The 18,623-nt window shown below is 44.5% G+C and overlaps 1 protein-coding gene across 1 annotated transcript in view; it reads left to right on the plus strand.

Moving 5' to 3' along the window:
• The window catches only part of nrip1b (nuclear receptor interacting protein 1b), a 37,559-nt gene extending 20,273 nt beyond the window's left edge, over positions 1-17,286 (plus strand). Inside the window, exon 2 of the mRNA XM_080866769.1 lies at positions 10,959-17,286. Coding sequence (XP_080722895.1) covers positions 11,421-15,020 — 3,600 coding nt within the window. The 5' untranslated portion in view covers positions 10,959-11,420 and the 3' untranslated portion in view covers positions 15,021-17,286. The remainder of the gene's footprint in view (positions 1-10,958) is intronic.
• Positions 17,287-18,623: the final 1,337 nt, after the last annotated feature.

An 18,623-nucleotide genomic window follows, 5' to 3' on the forward strand; every position in this document is an offset into this window, starting at 1 on the left:
AAAGGTGAACGAGAAAGGAGAAAGGCAGAGGGGGCAGCAGTGGAGGAATGGCTAGAATGAGGGAAGAGGGGAGGGAAGAAACCTGATTAGTATTCTAAAGGAGTACTCCTGCCAGTGGAGCAAATTGATTACTGCACTTTACCTGTATCAGCCTCCACAGCTAAGGATGACAAGGTACGGGAGCATGATGTGTGTCTGCATTCGCCCCACAGCCACGGCACAATAGCGGTGTTAAACCCACACTAGGCAAAATGCTTTTTTGCTACCCTCTTTTTTACTTTTTACCACCACTGGATCGTCTTTTCTCAGTCACATTCAATACAGGAAGCGATATGCCCGCTGCGGTTGGGTGCGAGCCTCGCCAGTCTCTCGGTCTGATTTAACAGTCAGTGATTGACTGAGGGAAGGGCATGCTTGTTTCCTGTTTCCTGCAGGTCTTGGCCCTTTTAGGCTGATAATTAGCAGGTTTCTCTTAGTTACAGTAAAGGCAATTACAAAAAAAAGAGATTATTTTTCTTTCTACTGCACAATTTCCATCAACACAGTGTTAATGATGGGTATGGTTCTGCTTTAGAGCCCTGCTGGGTTTCATTCTGGCTACTCAATGGAGCGCTGATTACACCTGGGCTGCCAGGTGAAGGCAATTAATTGCAATTAACCTCTGCTTAGACGGAAAAGCAGCAGCAGTTTGAGGAATGACGACCAGAAAGAAAGCTTGGAGGCTTTGTTCAGGCTGCGGGGAAATCAAATTTGTTTCTCCAATCACATCTGTAGAGACAGATCGTGCAGACTGCTATTTGCAAGTGATCAGATCAGATTTGTGTGTGGTCATCACTAGCCCATTGGGATAGGTTGCTGCGGTAACAGCCGAGGGGTCAGTAACTACGAAGCAAAGGTCGGCTGTACACAAACCCCAGCAGATATACCCCTGGTGCTCTAACAGCAGCCTGAGCTCTGCGTCTGTCACTCCTGGTATGATGTGTGTTGCAAATGAGAAAAGTATTTAGTACAAATTTGTGGCTTGACCCAGCAGCGTCTAAAAGGAACAAGATTTGTTGTATATTTTTCTTTTTTTTTTTTTAAATGTATAGTTGAAGTGCACAATGTCTTTTCAGTTAGTTTGCCTCCCTTTAGTCCAGTTTTCCATTTTTATTTCTAAAATGTTTCTTTTCACATCTAGTTGTGGTTAACTGTAATATTCTTGATCCACAGCTGTAGAAATGCAACTGGAGTTGCATTTCAAACCAAACTTTGAAACATATTTGTGTTGGCGGCCCGATTAAAGCTGAATAGTTTGTCTAATTAAAGCAGATATGCAAAAGGATATATTCAGTGTTAGATATGTATAATTTGCCCCCCCTTAGCCCAGTGCACGCATTCCACTATGAAATTTAAATTCCAAGCCAATGACACCAATCTGTTCAGCCTGTCAGTGGCATTCACTGTGCTGTCAATACTGAGCAGGCATTGCAAGTATGTTTATATTCTCCATGTGTAATAGGCAGGGCCCAAATCATGAACTCTCCAATCACTGTGACCAATAAAAGTTGATTAAGTCAAATTGACCTGGTGCATGTATTTAAGAGGACCCAGTATAAAAGAAGGAAAGCACTGCCTTCATTCATTTGGGCAATATCGCTAAAATTAGAAATGTCCTGTCTAAAATTGTTGTTGCATTTATTACTTCTATTTTAATTCATTATTATGAGGTTGCTCTGAAAAGCCTTCAGTTGAACCTGAATTCTGCAGCGAGAGTTCTGGGACTACAAAGAATTGCTGTATTTCTCCCTTATTAGCTTAATTTCACTGGTTCCCTGTTGAATTCAGAATTGAATTCAAAAATCTTCTCGCATACAAAATCTTGAATAATCGGGCCCTGACATATCGTGCAGACCTCATAGTACCGTATTATCCTAACAGAGCACTTTGCTTTCAAATTGCATGCTTACTTTTGGTTTCTAGCATTTTCAAAAGTAGAATGTGATGCAGACTCTTTCAGACACCTCTACTGTGGAACGAAGTCTGAGTTTGGTTTTGAGAGACAGACGCTCTCTCCACTTTTTTTTGATGAAGCTTATAGTCGCTGCTGGATCGGGTGATCCTGGGCCATTAGTTATGCTGCAATAGGTCTGGGCTGCTGGGGGCTTCCCATGATGCACTGAGGGTTTTATCTTCACTCATCTCCTTTCACTCCCTGTTAGTTTTTCAACAGTACTGTATGTAGTCATTAGCAAATATTAAAATCTGGTTCTTTCTCCCATAGTATGTTTTTTTTTTCTTCTGTCTCCCTCCCTTTACCCTCAAGCTTCATGGCAGATGGCCCCGCCCCTCCCTGAGCCTGGTTCTGCTTGAAGCTTCTTCCTGTTAAAAGGGAGTTTTTCCTTCCCACTGTTGCAAGGTGCTTGCTCATAGGTAGTCATGTGACTGAGAGTCGTTAGCTTACAATATAAAGCACTTTGGGGCACATGTTGTTGTGCATTGGCACCATATAAATAAAATTTAATTGATTTAGGCAATTCTATTAATAAAGTTGGTTATTTCACTATGGATAGTTTATTTTCCAAACACTCTAGTCAATAAACATGGCTTTTGTTAACTCTATTGTGGGATATTTATGTAAATATAAGTCTGGCAAATATTTTTTACTCCAACATTGGAAATTAGTTCCTAACTAGGACAGCTCACAAGTCCTGGACAGGCAGAGGGCAGCTCGGGCAGGGCCTCGCTGCTTCTTTATTCTAGCATTCAAGTGACCCTGCTGTAGTTAGTAAGTAGTGCAGCCCACTGCTTAGACTCACCGGTGAGGGGAAGGCTTAAATATAAGGAGAAGGTCAAGCTAAATAAAGTTTGTTTTGCCCTTGTGTCTATAGGATATGGATTTATCTACAGCTCAGCAGAGATCATGAAGATCTTGGCACACATCTAGAAAAAGGTCTTATAGCAGGCAGTTTGTTGCAGTTTAACACTAGCATGCTGCTACATTTAATCCCTGTAAAAGACTGCATTTTATCTAATGTGTTTTTGTCATATGTATAATATTTTGTAGTAAAACCATATGGGCCTTTTCATTATTGATGAAACGCTAAGTGGGAAAGATTGTTAAAAATAAGAAATTTCCTTTGCTCCTTTTTTTGTCTGTCAACCCAAAACCCAAATAAAAAAAATCTAATTTCTTTCCAAATTGTTAGTTAAGAAAAAAATCTTTAAAATAATTTCTCACTTAGTTAACCTGATGGTGCATGTATGAAGTTGGATTGATCATTTATCTGATTTGAACCAGACAAAGTTCAAGTGACTGTGCATAGTTAAGTCTCCTGTTTAAAGGTTTTAAAAGTGAGAGTGAGTCGCAGGTGTGCTGCACACCATTCATCTCCAGTAGTGCAAACACATTTTTCCTGCTGTGTGTTAAATATGAAAAATATCCCAGTAGGGCTGGGCCATATCATACCGTTCACAGTAATACCAGTATAATGTTGGGCAACGATAAGAAAATGAAATATGGCGATAGAATATGGATAAAACGCGCATGCGCAGTGCCTTTGTTTTCATACATACATGGCGGCGACGCAGAATGAGAAGGGCGAAAGCGGATCGTTGAATGAAACAGATGAACCAGAACTGGTTTGTAAAAATGCTGCAACTTCAGTGGTGGAACTGGTTTGGCTTTCGTCCGTCAGATACACAACAAAGCACTATTTTTGGTAGAGCATGCTAGCGGGCCGTCGTTATTACCGTGTTGTTTGGAAAATATAAACATACTTGCAAACAGTGTCCCTTATAATCCCGTGTGCCTTATGTATGAACTCTGGTTGTGTTTACTGACCTCGAAACGATTTTATGTGCACGGCGCTCGAAAATCTGTCAAATGTTTCAGTACGACTTTGCTAAGCTACGAAGCCGCACCGCTTGATGGATTGTCGGAGCGTTACGGCTATCGTAGGCGGAGCCTCGCGGAGTGATACGTACTGCGCTTCAACATAATGTTACCGTATTGTGTGTGTATAACCTCTTTTTAAGTTTTGTGGATATTATACATGGTTATGCTGAGGATATGTCGTCTGCCCTTTGATTAAACTGTCAGCAAGGAATTTGCATTTGCACTGTTACATTTTTATATAACTTTAATGCACATAAAAAACAGCTGCTTGTTTAAGTGAAAATACATTGATGTTTTTTTGGAGTTGTAAAGTATTTTGTCTAGTGTCAATTATATCGTCAGTTATATCGTTATCGCAAATTTTCAAATGTGTATCGTGATAAATATTTTTGGTCATATCGCCCTGCTCTATATCCCAGCTGAGTTCATGTCTAAGCATTTTAAAGAAAAGCTTTAACCTCCTAGGACCTGGCATCCACATATGTGGACATCACATTTTGGGTTGTCTAGACCAAAATACTTAATTTTTCTCTACAGGGGCCTGATGTCCACTTACGAGGACATTATACTGCCACTGTTCTATCGAAATTTAAAACAAATGTCCTCATGTGGATCTGATTTTCCCCTGAAACAAAATTGAGGTTTAAAAAAAGAAATCTGGTTGTTTTTACATTCGTCAGGTCCCAATCAGCCCAAATAGCAAAGAGAAGTTAAAAATGCATGCCCTGAGTGCAGGTCTTAGGAGGTTAATGCAACAGATGCAACAAGTTCCCAATGATATTTTGCTCATTTTATATAAATTATTTATTTCAGGGATGTAAACCTTTCAAATGAGGCAATCTGATTCTCTTTGTGTGTTAGCTGTAAAGCTGTATGTGTGTCCTAAAAGTCAGAGCAGATGGGCATGTATGGGCTGTCAGCTTGCAGCAGTCACTCCTCTCCTCTGTGATATTTAGTTTTCAAACCATCTTTGTCATCTTTTCTTCAATATTAGTTCATCTCACAACTGCAAAGTAGCGCTCCGCCACTACGTTATTGTCATCATCTTTCAGCCCTGTTGTTGCCTGTGCCTACAAACAGGTAGTGACCGTGTCATTTAGCGCTCAGTGTTTTCTTTTTCCAGCAAAAAATATGTCCTATCAAATTATGGTGATATCAACACATTTTACCAGTATATAAATTATTCAGTATGAAATGTGCTTTATTTAGGCTCAGTGGAACATTTAACATTATCTAGGACACCTGATTTTTTTATTTTTTTTTTAAACGGCTTTTTAGAATTTCCGAATGAAACTGCAGCAGCCTTTGCCCATAGGGCAGTGTTGGCAAGTATGCCTTTATAATCTCCAGTGTAATTGATCGGGGTTATCTCGGCTTAGGAATTGGTTAAAATCCGTTCTCTCTGTGTTTTGCTTGAAAAGAAAGTCACACAAGGACTGTAACACAAGTTTAAATAGCTGAGGTTGTGTGTCCGCAGCTTATAATGAGGTTTCTCCAGGTTGTGTAACAAAAGATTGCACAGTGGCACAAGGTCCTTTGAGGTTGCAGGATGGCAAGCATACAGCAGCTTGTTTGCATCAGTGTTATCTAAAGCTCTTGCCTGGTATATTTAAAGTATAGTTAACCTTTTAAGTTATTAACTGTCTTCGACGCCTTACTGTCCCTTTGTAATTTCAGCAACAACGACATATATACAAACTGATTATCACGTTACAAAGTTGCACATAAACGTGGTTAATTTGTTTATGTTAAAGTTGGATGTTGCTCCGAGTGTGAAAAATGAAACCCTTGTCAGCGTCTGAAGCCTACACTTTTCTCTAGTGGCCAGCAGGAATGCAACTTTTTATATTTGCGAAAACAGTTTGCTTCTGTGCGGTCCGTGCCGTGGAGTGGATCTGTTTTTGTGGTTGCCTCAGCTCTGGCCGTGTGAGCACCGGTCAGGCTTTAAGGCCAGGTGTAGGACTAATCTTATTGAAATGTCTTGCGCTCAGCTCTGCCCTGCCAAGTGGATTGGTGCTGCTTGAGAGGTTTTTCTCAGAAAAAAGGTTGCACATAATTGTTTTATACTTTATTGGGTTAAATGTGTCTAATTGATTTAAAAGATACCCTAATTGTGGAACTTTGAATAGCCCTGCATTCTTGCTGATCTAGAGGAAAAACAAAAAAAGAAGTTGTGTTTTTGATGATTCTAATGGAATGTCCCCTCACAGGCCATTATGCCCTGCGATACCATTCTCCGGCTTCACTCGGAGCAAGCATTAGGATGATTTAAAAACTAAAAAGTAGGTCAATGGGAGCATTATGAAAGGCGGAATGATAGTAGAGATGTGTCCTCTTCTTTTTCTGTCACTTAGACCTCTGTCACACACTATAATACTCCAAACCATCCTATATCACTTACAGTAAAAGAAAAAAAGAAGCAGGGCTCTTTTTAACCCAATAAAACCAGACATCTTGCTGACTCATAGCACCAGCCTTCTTAGGGATGATGCCAAGGATATTATGGAAATGATCCATTAAAGGCCAAGGTTTTTTAGCTGGTTTTATCCAGCTTTCAGGGCAGTCTGACAGTGGGACATTTGATCTCAATTGCAAAGTGACTGCAGTCTGTTTCAAGGGCCTAGTCTGCCTTTTGGTGAGCTGGCCGTTGGGCAATCAGCTGTTCCTATTTCCAGCGACAGTGTTTACAAATGGAAAATGTGTGTTGTTTCGGGAGGGAAATGAGCGCCATTTCAGACAGGCGATGTAAGCAGAAGATTACCTCGGAGCCCAATAGAAACGAATCAGGTATAGATTGATGGCAGCCACGGCTCATTAACAAGGAATGTGTGTGTGTGTGTTTAATTGATGCGCTAATTCTCAGCCACTCAGGAAATGGCCCTTGGGTGGGTCTTCCAAATGGCACACAAATATTTACTATGGACGCAAACACTTTGGTAAGCACATCCACGCGAGCCTGGGCATGTAAGGTAAAGAGTGTCCGATGCTGTGATACAGTGCAGGGATACACAGGCTAGTTTGGCTAGCTGCTCAGCTGGGCTATGAAGTGCTTGGATGACTCATCAGCATGCATGAATTCCTCTATCCTGTCTCTCTCTCAACCCTAAAGAACTCTTTGTACTGATGAAGTTAAATTCCGCCCCCGCTCCTCATCCAAGGCCAGATGCAGCCTGAGAAGTTTAGCACTCTGGTCCCATTTTCTGAAATGTCCCCAGCACACTCTGAGTAGGATGTTCCAGCAGGCAACCTGTGCTGCTTAAGTCAAGAAATCTGACTTTCCTGCACTCACGTATCGCATTTCCTCTATGCGGGGTGCATCCATGGGTTTGAGCGCGCTCACATGGGGTGTGTGTGCGGGCTATGCATGACTTGTTTGGTCAATGCATCCTAAGAAGTGGGTCAGTATGCCCTAGTTCTCACTGTGTGGGCGTGCGTGTTTCTGTGTATTGCGTTTCAGTGTTATTTTGTCCCGATTGACTTATCTGCAAAAGCATTTTCTTGCTCAGGCTCTCCCGCTGTTCAGTAGCATGTTTATCCTCTTCTTTACCTTTCTCAAGGTGAACACGAGCTTTTTAATTCAACTTTCCTCTCGTGGACTCGTTCGCTTGCGGAAGGCTCGGAGCAACTGCATTTGGTCAGGTAGCTTATGTTTTGTCTTATTTAATCATGTCAGGCCATATTGAATTTACAAATAGCGGTCACGCTGCATGTGTAAGTGAGCTACCCTGTTGAGTACGTGCAGCAGGGCTGGGCTGCAGATTACATGATATAATAGTGTTTAGGCATTGCCTCTCCTTTTAAATTCCTTTAACCTTGACTCCCCTTTAATGCAGGGAGAACACATCTGCCAGGCTGGTGTCAGACATTAGTAATACACACCGCTCAGGCAGCATTGTCACTTTTTATTAACGCCCAGAGCTTTGCATGGACACCAGCTGTTGCATCAAGTGGAAAAGCCTTGGCGGCATGGATGACCTTGACTTTAACTGCCGCTCCTTTGGCTCTTACCCCCGTTTTAATTCTTTTGTTTGGTCTCATACATTTTAAATGGCTTAAGTGGATTACCATTGCTGACGATGAAGGTCGTTTAGAAACTCGCTTTTTTTAAAGATTGGGAAAGGGGAAAAACACTGGATTACCAAGAAGTGTGTTTGTTTGTTCCTGGTGGCGGTGGTGGAGGAAGTGTAATCTGGGGGTTAGGGGAGGAGAGCGAAGCTCACGTTTTAAAACTTAATCCGAGACATCTGCATCGACACGTTCAGTCGACCTTGTGGTGCGACCGAGAGTGCAGTGACCTTTCCTGTTCAGAGTGTCTTTTAAGTACCAGAGGAGTGAAACGGAAAGAAATAGATGAAGAGTCAACCAGCCAAGGGATGATGAAGCCTCACCCCCATCCCCATCATTTGCCCTCCCCCGCGCATGTACGTGGCTGACTGTAGGGGTAAAAATCATTTTAGACCGGTGCCTGCTCTGTCATTGGCTGACATTGTCAAGGATAATGGATAATCACCACAGAAACCATACAGCAGCTCATTGGTGTTGTGGGAGGAGGGGGTGGAGGTCAGGCATTTTGGGTGCCACCACCAATGAGATGACATGTTAACAGATGTGTAAGGTCATTTTCAATGTATACACCAGGGGAGAGCATGTAAAAGTAATGCACGCATTGTGAAAGTGGAGAGGAAGAGGGTCGTGTGCTTTAGGGGCTCAGGATGGAGGACAGCTTTCCCTATATTAAGGTCATTTATTTGTTAACAGAGCTGTGCCACTGAGCAGAACGCATTTTCCCGTGCCCTTGCCGTGGCAGGGCTTTTTGACACCGGCTCTGTCATTAAATGCATCTCGAGAGCCTGAAGGGCCTCGCTTTTGTTTCAAGTAATTTGTGCTTTATGTGATGCAGTGAATGCAGCAGCTTTGGACCTCTTGTATATATACTGATATAGTGCAGTGTCAGTGTGTCCCCATGCTACCTTGTCTGCTCTGTATAGAAGTGTCTTTGGGCAAAAACATAGACAAGGTCAACTGTAATTCCAAAGGTTCATTGCCAGTAGCAGAGATTAACAGAATTCCCTGTGTTAAAACTGTCAGTGCTCTTTTTTTTTGTTTCCCTTTCTCTCACTAACTGTGGGGCTGACTCCCAGCATATTAGTAATGCTGCCAGGCTGTGTGGAAGGTAAACATGCGTACATGTTTACTGTGCCCATCAAACGTGTCTTTACAGGCCGTTCTATTATGATTGTGCTAAGCAGGCTGGCAGGAAAATAGTCTAATCCTGAGCATCTAAGATTAGCATGACAACAGACGTCAGATGGCCCAGTGTGACCAGGTTGGCTTTTGTTGTTGTCAGATTTAGGTCACCAGCTTAAAGATGGCCTTGAACTGTAACTGACGCTGATGGGCCAGTCTCAGTTAACTTATTCACTTCGAGGGAGTGCACCACAAAGAGTCTAATCAACCTATTCTAGACCTTTGGTATGAAAAGGTCTTTTTAAATTGCCAAGCTGATTGTTTTCCTACTGCTGCTCAGACTGATCATCTTAAATCCAGCGTCTAATCCCAGCTCACTTCCAAGGTGGCATTAAAAGTGCCACCTTGTTGCCCTTACTGTCATGACAACCTGTGGACCTTGGCCCCAAGGATGGATTTCAGGCTGATTAGAAGCCTGCCACCTTGTTGTTTCTGGCCCTCGCTGTTGCCCTCTATGTGAAATATTCAGCCCGGTGACTGTGTGGTGGGTTGCCATGGCCTTTCGTCATAATCACTGGCTGCTGTCCTGTCGTGTGACCCGCTATGTCGGTCCGCTCAGCGGACACCAAAGGTGAGGACGGCATCGGGAAAGGACACGGACAGCAGCTGAGGCGAGGTGGAAACTCTGTATTAATTAACCTTTACGGGATGCGGCCAGGACTGTCGGCGGTGCCCTGTATCCACGGAAACCACGCTGACAGGGTTCAGAGCAGAGGTCTCCCAGAGCAGCACTGCTGACAGTGTCATGGCAACTGGCACAATGTTCACCCCAGTGTCACTGGCTCTGCCCTCCTGACAGTGGTGTGGTGTGATAGGTGCACCTGAACCTTAAGCAACCCCTCCCAATAATATAGACGTGCTCGACAGTTAAGTGCACCTTGTCTGTTATATCCTTGATGCAGCTCTGCTCTGTTTATGTGCGGTGCACTGTAAACCTCCCAAAATGTGCAGAATATTTAGAATAGTAAGAGTTGAGCGTACTATTATAAAGCTGAATTTTATAAGTGGATAAGTGGAAATGTTTTCGGAATGTAAATGTTGTCTCATAGTTCATATGTCTTATTTGGTCTCTCTTTTTTATTCGTTTAATTGTTAAAAAGTAGTGTAGCACTGTAATTCTGTTACTTTAGGTATTCTGGTTTTGCACTTCTGATTAAAGGAAAAAGAATCGGGGTCAAAAACGCGAAGCCCAGCTGGCCAGGTGTTAATAAAGATAACGCAGCAGTAAGATTATACATGCATCTATATGTGCCTCCGTGCACACATTCGTTCCTGTGTCTAGGCATGAACGCTTAAAGGCTTACTAGTGTGCATGTGACACGGGGAGCGGGTGGGTGGCTCATGCTTTATGTAGTCCAAGGTTTGTGTCGTGTGCGATGCTGCTCAAGTGCATAAGGAGCAGGGGGCGGTGGGGGTGGTGGTGGTGGGGATAATCCACTGAAATGACAAGCTGCATAAGGAATTATTCACAGCTCTCACAAGGCCCTTTGCTTTTGAAAGACATTGCTGCGAGGGGCTTACTGCTCGAGACCTGAATGTTTTCAAGGTAGTGGGCCTGAATTTTCAATTTGGATCCAATCAGGCCTAATCTACATTTGTCGTCTGTTCGGTGGCTGTGAGGGGAGAGTGCAGAGAGGAGAAGGAGCCGTGTGCAGTCAATCTGAAATGTTGCTAAGTAACAGAGACGGCAGACAAGGTGGTGAAATGAATGTGATATAGTGCTGTGTAAATCCCTGCTTCTCACACAGTTTCTCCCCTTTTCTCTTTTTTCTCCCCCCCACTCCACCCAACCTTCTCGTCCTCCCTCTTTTCTGTCTCTCGCTCACTGCCATAGGTCCCCCCCATGTGAGATCTGCAAAGCTGAAAGGCGCCGCTGACAGAACCACAGCCAGGCCATAGGACAGACATCCCAAACATCCACAGCCACGGAATGTGTCAACATCTTTGTGGTGAAATCCCGCTGACTCCTCAGTTGCTTTTCACATAAGCCTCGAGCTGGGCCTTCTGGGATCCTGCGGCATTTAAAGGCATACAACAATGCCTGGGAGGCCTACCTGCCCCGGATTGTCTCCAGCCATGATTGCTGTTTTAACACAGTGGTGACTGTGCCCACTACAGAGAGGATCACATCCATCTAGTGCATCCACCCCTCCCCTCTGCTGTACACTGACTCGGTGAAATAGCCTGCCCGCTTTTTGGTATTTAGGAAGTACATGCCACTGTCAACCAGATGACCTAGTGGACATATTTCCCAGTAAGAAGTGCTGAGCCATACGAGGGGATCCTAGTATTGAACATGACTCATGGGGAGGAGCCTGGCCCTGAGACACACAAGGATTCAGCTGTTCTAACTTATCTGGAAGGTTTACTGATGCATCCAGTGGTGGCCGGGCCTGGGGCCACGGCAAGTGGGAGGTCTGAGGCTGCCCACAGCAATCAGGAGCAGGGTGATAAGGTGGGTGGGCCCTTCCAACTGCCCAACCATGGACCCACAGCTCCCAAGGGTGGAACCAATGGGCCCACTCTGGGTTCTTCTCAGCACCTCAAGAAAGCCCGCTTACTGCGCTCGGGAGCTTGGAATGATCCAGGGAACCAGCGAATGAGCTCACCCCCAGCGGAGCTGAATGGCCAAGTGGGAGGGATGCAGAATGGAGCACTAGAGGGATCTCCTCATGCTGGAGAGAGCACCCTGCTTGCGTCACTGCTTCAGTCATTTAGCTCACGACTTCAGAGTGTGGCGATGTCTCAGCACTCTAATAAACCCCCGAGTGAGTGTTCGTCTCCATCCAAGGCGCCACCTGCAGACAAAGAGCCACTACCTGTGTACGGGACAGCCTCAAGCCGCTTAAAGGGCCTGATGAGAAAGAGCAAACTTCAGAATCATAGCAACACACCTTACAGTCGTCGTGGACACAGCCAGGACAGACCCCCAGAATCACCTCGCTCAGCACACAGTGCCACGCCTCCTGCTGCTCCTACAGCTGCAGATTCAGTTTCCTGTGCAGAGCGACTGAAGGCCGTGGCTAACATAGTGAAAATCCGCTCTAGTCCGGCGCCTTCACCTAAGCCCAGTGTCGCCTGCAGTCAGCTGGCCCTGCTGCTGTCCAGCGAAGCCCATCTCCAGCAGTATTCCAGGGAGCATGCACTCAAAGCACAGCTCTCTGGAAGATCAGCCAGCGAAAGACTAGCTGCCATGGCAAACCAGCAGCACAACCAGGACAAAAGGCCACCCAGTCTGCCCGGAGCTCCAGACACGCTAAGCTCCTTAACAACCCAAAATGGAATGACAACAACCACCACAGTAACGACAACACTCCCTCGAATGGCCCTGTCAAATCCACAGAGCCCCTCTTTGCTGCGTGGCCACAGCCAAAGCTCCCCACCCACTCCCCCACGTGCTCCAAGCCACACTCACAGCCAGCCATCTCGGGAGAAACGAGGCTTTGACTCGCGTCCAACCCGCCCACCCCAGACATGCAGTAGCTTGCTGCTGCTGCTGCTGAACAATCACAACAACCAGAAGCAGCTGACCAAGAATGGGCATTTGGAGGACAGCTGTGGCATTCTGCCACCAAGTGGCTCCTCTTCAGTCACCTCAGACAGCGAATGCTCCACCCAGGAGCGGAGCCTGACCAAGGACAGCAGCGATGCCGAGAGCTCCTACTCGAGTTGCTCTCCCATTGACCTCTCCATGAGAAGCCGTGTCAATATGCAAGATGGAGGGCTCAAAACTACAGTTCCCTCTTCCTCCGCCTCTTTCACCTCTACCCTCTCTACTTCCGCCCCAGGTGCATTCTCTCCTCAAGCTTCTGCTCAGCCCCCCACCACAACTTTATCTCCATCTTCTACTGTTGTCTCCTCTGTTTCCACCTCTATTTCTTCCTCTTCCTGTATCTCTACCTCTTCCCTGGACAAACTAACAGAATCTTTAATAAACAAGTGGAAGCCAGAGCCATCAGGATCAAAGGTGTCCAAGGGCAAGGACCCTGAAATGAGCCCAGACCGAAAGTCCCACCCTAAAGTCACACTCATGCAGCTTCTTCTTGAGCGCAGAAATAATGAGATGGTTAAGAAAAATGTTGGTAACCAAGATTCACCTCTTGATGTAACTGTAGCCACCATGTCTCGAAACCAGCCAAAAGGACTGGTATCTTGGGAAGAGGCGAGGACAAAAAGCCCCATAGATAGGTCTGTAGCTCCAGCTCAGCCCCTCTACTCACTTGGCCGTGACCCAAGCGGTGCTCTGTCCCCATATTCCTACCCTTCCCCCAACGTCCAATCCAGCCCACTGGATTTGTGTAAATCTAAAACCTTCCCTGCTGAGAAGGCCTCAGAGCCCGCCTTCAGTGCTAGTAAACTGTTACAGAATCTGGCTCAGTGTGGGACAGCTTCCTCCCCACCCACCCCCTCTGGTAAAGGGCTGGGCCAGGAGCACGATGCCAGCAGGCCCCTTGCCCTTTTGGAAAGACTCAATGCTCCAATCGGCAGGACCACCACCACCACTCCACTCTCTGATGGAGCTTCAGGTAGTGGCACACCCTTCAGTAGGAAGGAAGCTTCTCCTCCTTCATCACAGATTGAGAACCTTCTGGAAAGGCGCACCGTGCTGCAGCTCCTTCTAGGAACAAGCTCAGCTACAGCGACTGTGAGCCGCAAAGACAGGCCTAGTGGCAGTGGCAGGAGGAGTGTGGAGGCAGCGGGGGGATGCAGTGAGAAGAACCCTGGTGCTCACGTCACCTGCGACAGCTCCAATGGCCCCCCTCTGGATGTAAAGGTCAAATCGGAGCTCATGGAGGACGTGGGACCATCCTCTGCCATGTCTGAGGACGTGATTGGCAGAAAGAGGCTGAGTTGCTATGAGAAGAATAGCCTCGTCTCAGATTCCCAGCAGGACTTAAAGGCTGAACCCCGGCCTGCAGAGGTTATAGCAAAATATGGCCTCCTCAGCCAGTTGCTTAAACAACAGACTGCTACCTACTATACCAGTGCTGCTATGCAGGCTGACACACAGCTCAGACAGGTTAAAGAGGAACAGAGGGAGTATCCGAGCCCAAGCCCTAAGAAGAGGCGGCTCTGTTCAGATCGGACTGATAATTTGAGTAACATCAGCTCTCCAAGAGCAGTGGACAGTGGTGACACAAATATTTTTGCCTCCTCTGTTGTTCCGGTAGAGCCTGAGCAGCAGAGGACTCTAAAGGAAGAAGAGGTTCCTCCAAAGAGCCCACCGAGTGAAACCCTTACACGAGAGAGCCGGGGCTTCAATGTGCTCAAACAGCTGCTGCTCTCCGACAACTGCCTAAAGGAGCTGTCCCAGCAGCCCCGGGGGGCGCCCAGTCCTTCCGTCCTCCAGACCAACGGCAAGGCCAACGGTAGCATTCTCACTCAGCCTGCCCAAAATCACAGCTTCCTCCAACTGCCCAGCTGGCATCCCCACGGTTCCCTCAACTCAGGGTTTCCAAGTAATCTCAGACCACTACCCACCCCTCCTCCAGGTGACAGTTCTCTGCGCTCCCCTTGGAGTCGCCACCCGTCCCCGTGGCCCATCACTCAAAAACGGGAGACGCCTACTTTAGTCAAACAGGAGCCTGAGAGCCCTGTGCGGTGGAGTAGTCAAGAGAACGAAGAGGAGGACGAGGGTTGTGACTCAAACCCAGACTCTCCACGGCTCTCGCGGTCCAACCCCATCCTATATTACATGCTGCAGAAGGGCAGCATCCAGCTAAGGAAGGAGGGGAGAGATCAGGCAGAGGGAGCCCATTCTGTGGTCAGAGTTAAAGAAGAGCCTATCAGTGACATGCATGCCTATGAACGCAGCCTGAGCTCTACCCCTCAATCACCCGCCCACAACGACAAGCACAGCCATGAGAGCCAGGGGCTGAGCCAGTCGTCTGAGTAGAATTTGTATCAACTGCAGAAAAATAGAAATGGAAAGAAATTCACTGACTCTGTTTGTTTTTCATTTTTTGAATGACTTGCCAAATTGGTCTGATGAGACAAATGACAAAGAATGCAAATTGAATGATTTTTTTTTTTTTTCAGGTGGCATAGAGCAAATTCAGATGCACTTCTGCATCGATTTTTAAATAGTGAGGTCATGGAACGGTACAAAACAGCTGTATCTTAGCAGAATGCCACAAAAGCCAAAACTGTGCATCAGTCACAGATCAAACCTTCCCATCACTGATTGTCATGCACTACATTTTGTACTACAATGTTAATTACGGAGCCCTCCTTTATTATTGTTATTTTTTTTTTACACTTTCTTACTAATTGAACTGTACACATATCACTACTCCAAGTCCTCCTGTTGCCTGCCATAAAACATTTAGAAAGAACATTTCAAGCAACATCCATTATTGATGACTCTAAAAATGTTAGTGCTCAGTTCAGTGGACATTTATTTATTTTCTCCATCAGAACATTTCCAGATAGACAGAGACCCATCAATTTTAGATAAGATTCCAAATAGTCACGGCGGTCTATTACAACAGTGTCCGTGCTAAAGTCATTCAGAGGACCTTAAAAACGGCATTCGGCGAAGATCCCGCCGCGACGAATGCTTTGTTCCTCGGGATTCACGGTGTGGCACAATTACCAGTGGAGAAGGAATATATCGTTGGCGCTTTAAACGGTCACAACTCATTGTTTTCGCTTTTATTTGAAGTGCGTGTTTCGAGGCCAATATTCGACAGTGCAAATTCAGGGCACTATGTTTGCAGATTGAGCCGTTTGGAGCAGATGGGTCAACAGAGCGAGCGCGGCTCTTACAGTTGAGCAACTGCGTGTAAGCAGGTTTCTAGAGCAACAGTTAAAAAGGCAGTGTGTGAGAAACTTATCTTGCGACCCTGGTTAAACCCAAGGCACTTTTCTTCATGCACACAGAAACTTTTGAGTGTGACGCACATGGCTTTTTCCTTTTCATTTCACTTAAAAGGAGTACCCAGACTTTGCACTATCGAGTCCTTGGAGTCCTTTTCAGAATCATTTAATGGCATGTGATAATAAAAAAGAAAAAACAGTCAGTATTGTTATCTGTTGAGAATTTGACAGTTTGTGATTTTTTTTTCCCTTTATTTCTTCACTATTGTGGTTTATAGATTTTTTTATTGTTATTATTATTTGTTTGTGGCAGTCTCTTATCTCATAAAATGTCAAAAGAATTGCATGATAATAAAGAGAAGACCACAGGTACATCTTTGTTTTGAAAGCAGCTGGATGTGTGTACCTGCCCCCAGCAATCACCAAGACCTTTTGGTGTCTTGAGGGATATCTGGTTGATCTAGCTCCTTATTTTTGGATCGTACTGTACTCTTTTCAGTTGATCTCACATACTGCTTTATCGATTTTAGTCTCGTGATCTTTTTACTACATATGAAGTATGTCTCTTCAATTATTAATACATTTTCACAATGGTTAAATATATTTGTGTAAATAGTACTTTCAGTATGAAAGATGACTATTTTGTAATGTTTAAGAAAAGATATTACCCTAGTTTTTAATGCCCTGATATGTAAATATGAATTATATGCGTACAAGTGTACATACAAAGGCCGAGGATGCTATGCCCATCGTTTTCCTTTTTTCTTTTTTTCTTTTGGTTGGTTTGTTCTCTGCATGTGTCTCTATGTGGTAAATGATAATCTATCCTGCGCTGTGTTGTGTAATAATGTCTGACTTTCCTCACTGCTGCCTGTTGCATGCAGACGCATGGGAACTACCTGTGTATCCCTACTGGTGATGGGGGAAAATGTCAAGTCTTAAAATAGGTCTTTTATATCACAGAGAGAGAGAGGCTGGTTTAGAATATGAACAGTCCCTAAATAACCACAGACTGTTGAGCAAGTTGATTTAAAAAAAAAAATGTGTGGAAAAATAAATGTGCATTGAATATTTTTGTGATTATTCTTTTCTGTTACTGGTTAACAAAGCTCTGTGGAAGAGTTTGGGGGGATGTAGGTGGGGGATTGACGTACAATCATAGATCTGCATTGTGCATCTAAGAAATACATTTGTAGCAGCAAATATATATATAAATATATATATTAAAAAAAGGATGTTTCATTTTTTTCATGTGAAGACCTGAAACATTATTTCATTTTTTTATGTTTTCATTTTTGGTGTTCATTTGCACTGATATCTGAAAAATAAAGGACTAAAATGCATGACCTAGTATGACTGTGTTCCTCTCTTTCCAGTTTAGCAGCCAGCAGTGTGCTGGGACAAATGTCGGGACAGTGTTTGCTCATTTGTAGCGCCCCTCTTCTTTTAACAAAGTCAAATAGTGAATGTGTAGAAGCTGAACTTTAGATGGAGGCGTGCTGTCCTATACTGTTCCAGACCATCAACAGTGCTGTGTCTTTTTTTCCATGATGCACAAAATGTTTTTAGTTTCAGGGCAGGCCAGTTCACCTGTAATCTTCTACTATGTTGCTGGTGGAATTGTGTATCTGAAAAATGCAAGGCCTTTTCATTGAGCCTCATTTACTAAGCTTACATTGTGATTTATTAATATTTTCATACCTGGATTTTTCGTACTTTAGAAACAACTTTAAAAGTCTCTCTGACCATGTATACAAACAAATGATAGCCTGGTTGCCTTTAAATTTGAATACTACTACTACAGCTACTAATAATAACACTACAATGGAAAAAAAGAATGTATGTAAATGACATTTAACATTAGCAGCTTCAAATAGCACTCTTCTAGTGGGTTCTGCTGAAAAGCATTTTGAAACTACATGCTACATTAGCATACACAGACTGATGCTACGAATGCACTGCAAACACTTTAGTCTCCCTCACAGCCACAGTCAGTTGAGAATTACCCCAACATGCATGTTTTTGCACAGGGAGAACATGTAAACTGTACAGACAGGGTCAGACCAGGCCATGTATTTAATAAGGCATTCCAGGATCATAAAAAATGACATTTTTAGCCAAAATTAGACACAACCACATCTTTTTAAGGCTGCAACAGGCCGATTAGATTTAGCCCAGATGTTGCTTCATTGACATGATCAGCTTAGTTGTTGTGAGCAGTCACTTTAACACAACCAAAGCAACCAGCAGTGAAACTGAACAACTACTGCACCCCAATATCAGAGTAAGGTTTAACATTAAAGCACATTATTATTTAAAGAAAATGACATCAAAGCCAAACAGCGCTGCGTGCAATCAAAGAGTCCGGTCTATTAAAAGAGTGAGAGGATGTCCTGTATTTGCCCCTAAACCCCTGCTTCTGAGTTGGCTGCTGTTCACTGTGTTGCCGAGTCTTTAACAAAGGCAGGAAAGACACTGAAAGAAGGGAGGACACGTGAAGGTCACCAGATGCACACCGAGTGCCCAAGGATGTGCCCTACACAAATGGAACGTATATCTTTGATTTAGAGCCTACAATAGATTTCTTTGTGCGGTCGTTACAAAACCTTAATTCTCGTGTCCCATCTGAAAAATTATCCATTTAGCGATAGTTTTCTCGACTTGAGAAAAAACAGCCTGT

Source organism: Rhamphochromis sp. 'chilingali' (genome assembly GCF_963969265.1).
Source record: "Rhamphochromis sp. 'chilingali' genome assembly, chromosome: 19".
In the NCBI taxonomy this organism is placed as follows: domain Eukaryota; kingdom Metazoa; phylum Chordata; class Actinopteri; order Cichliformes; family Cichlidae; genus Rhamphochromis; species Rhamphochromis sp. 'chilingali'.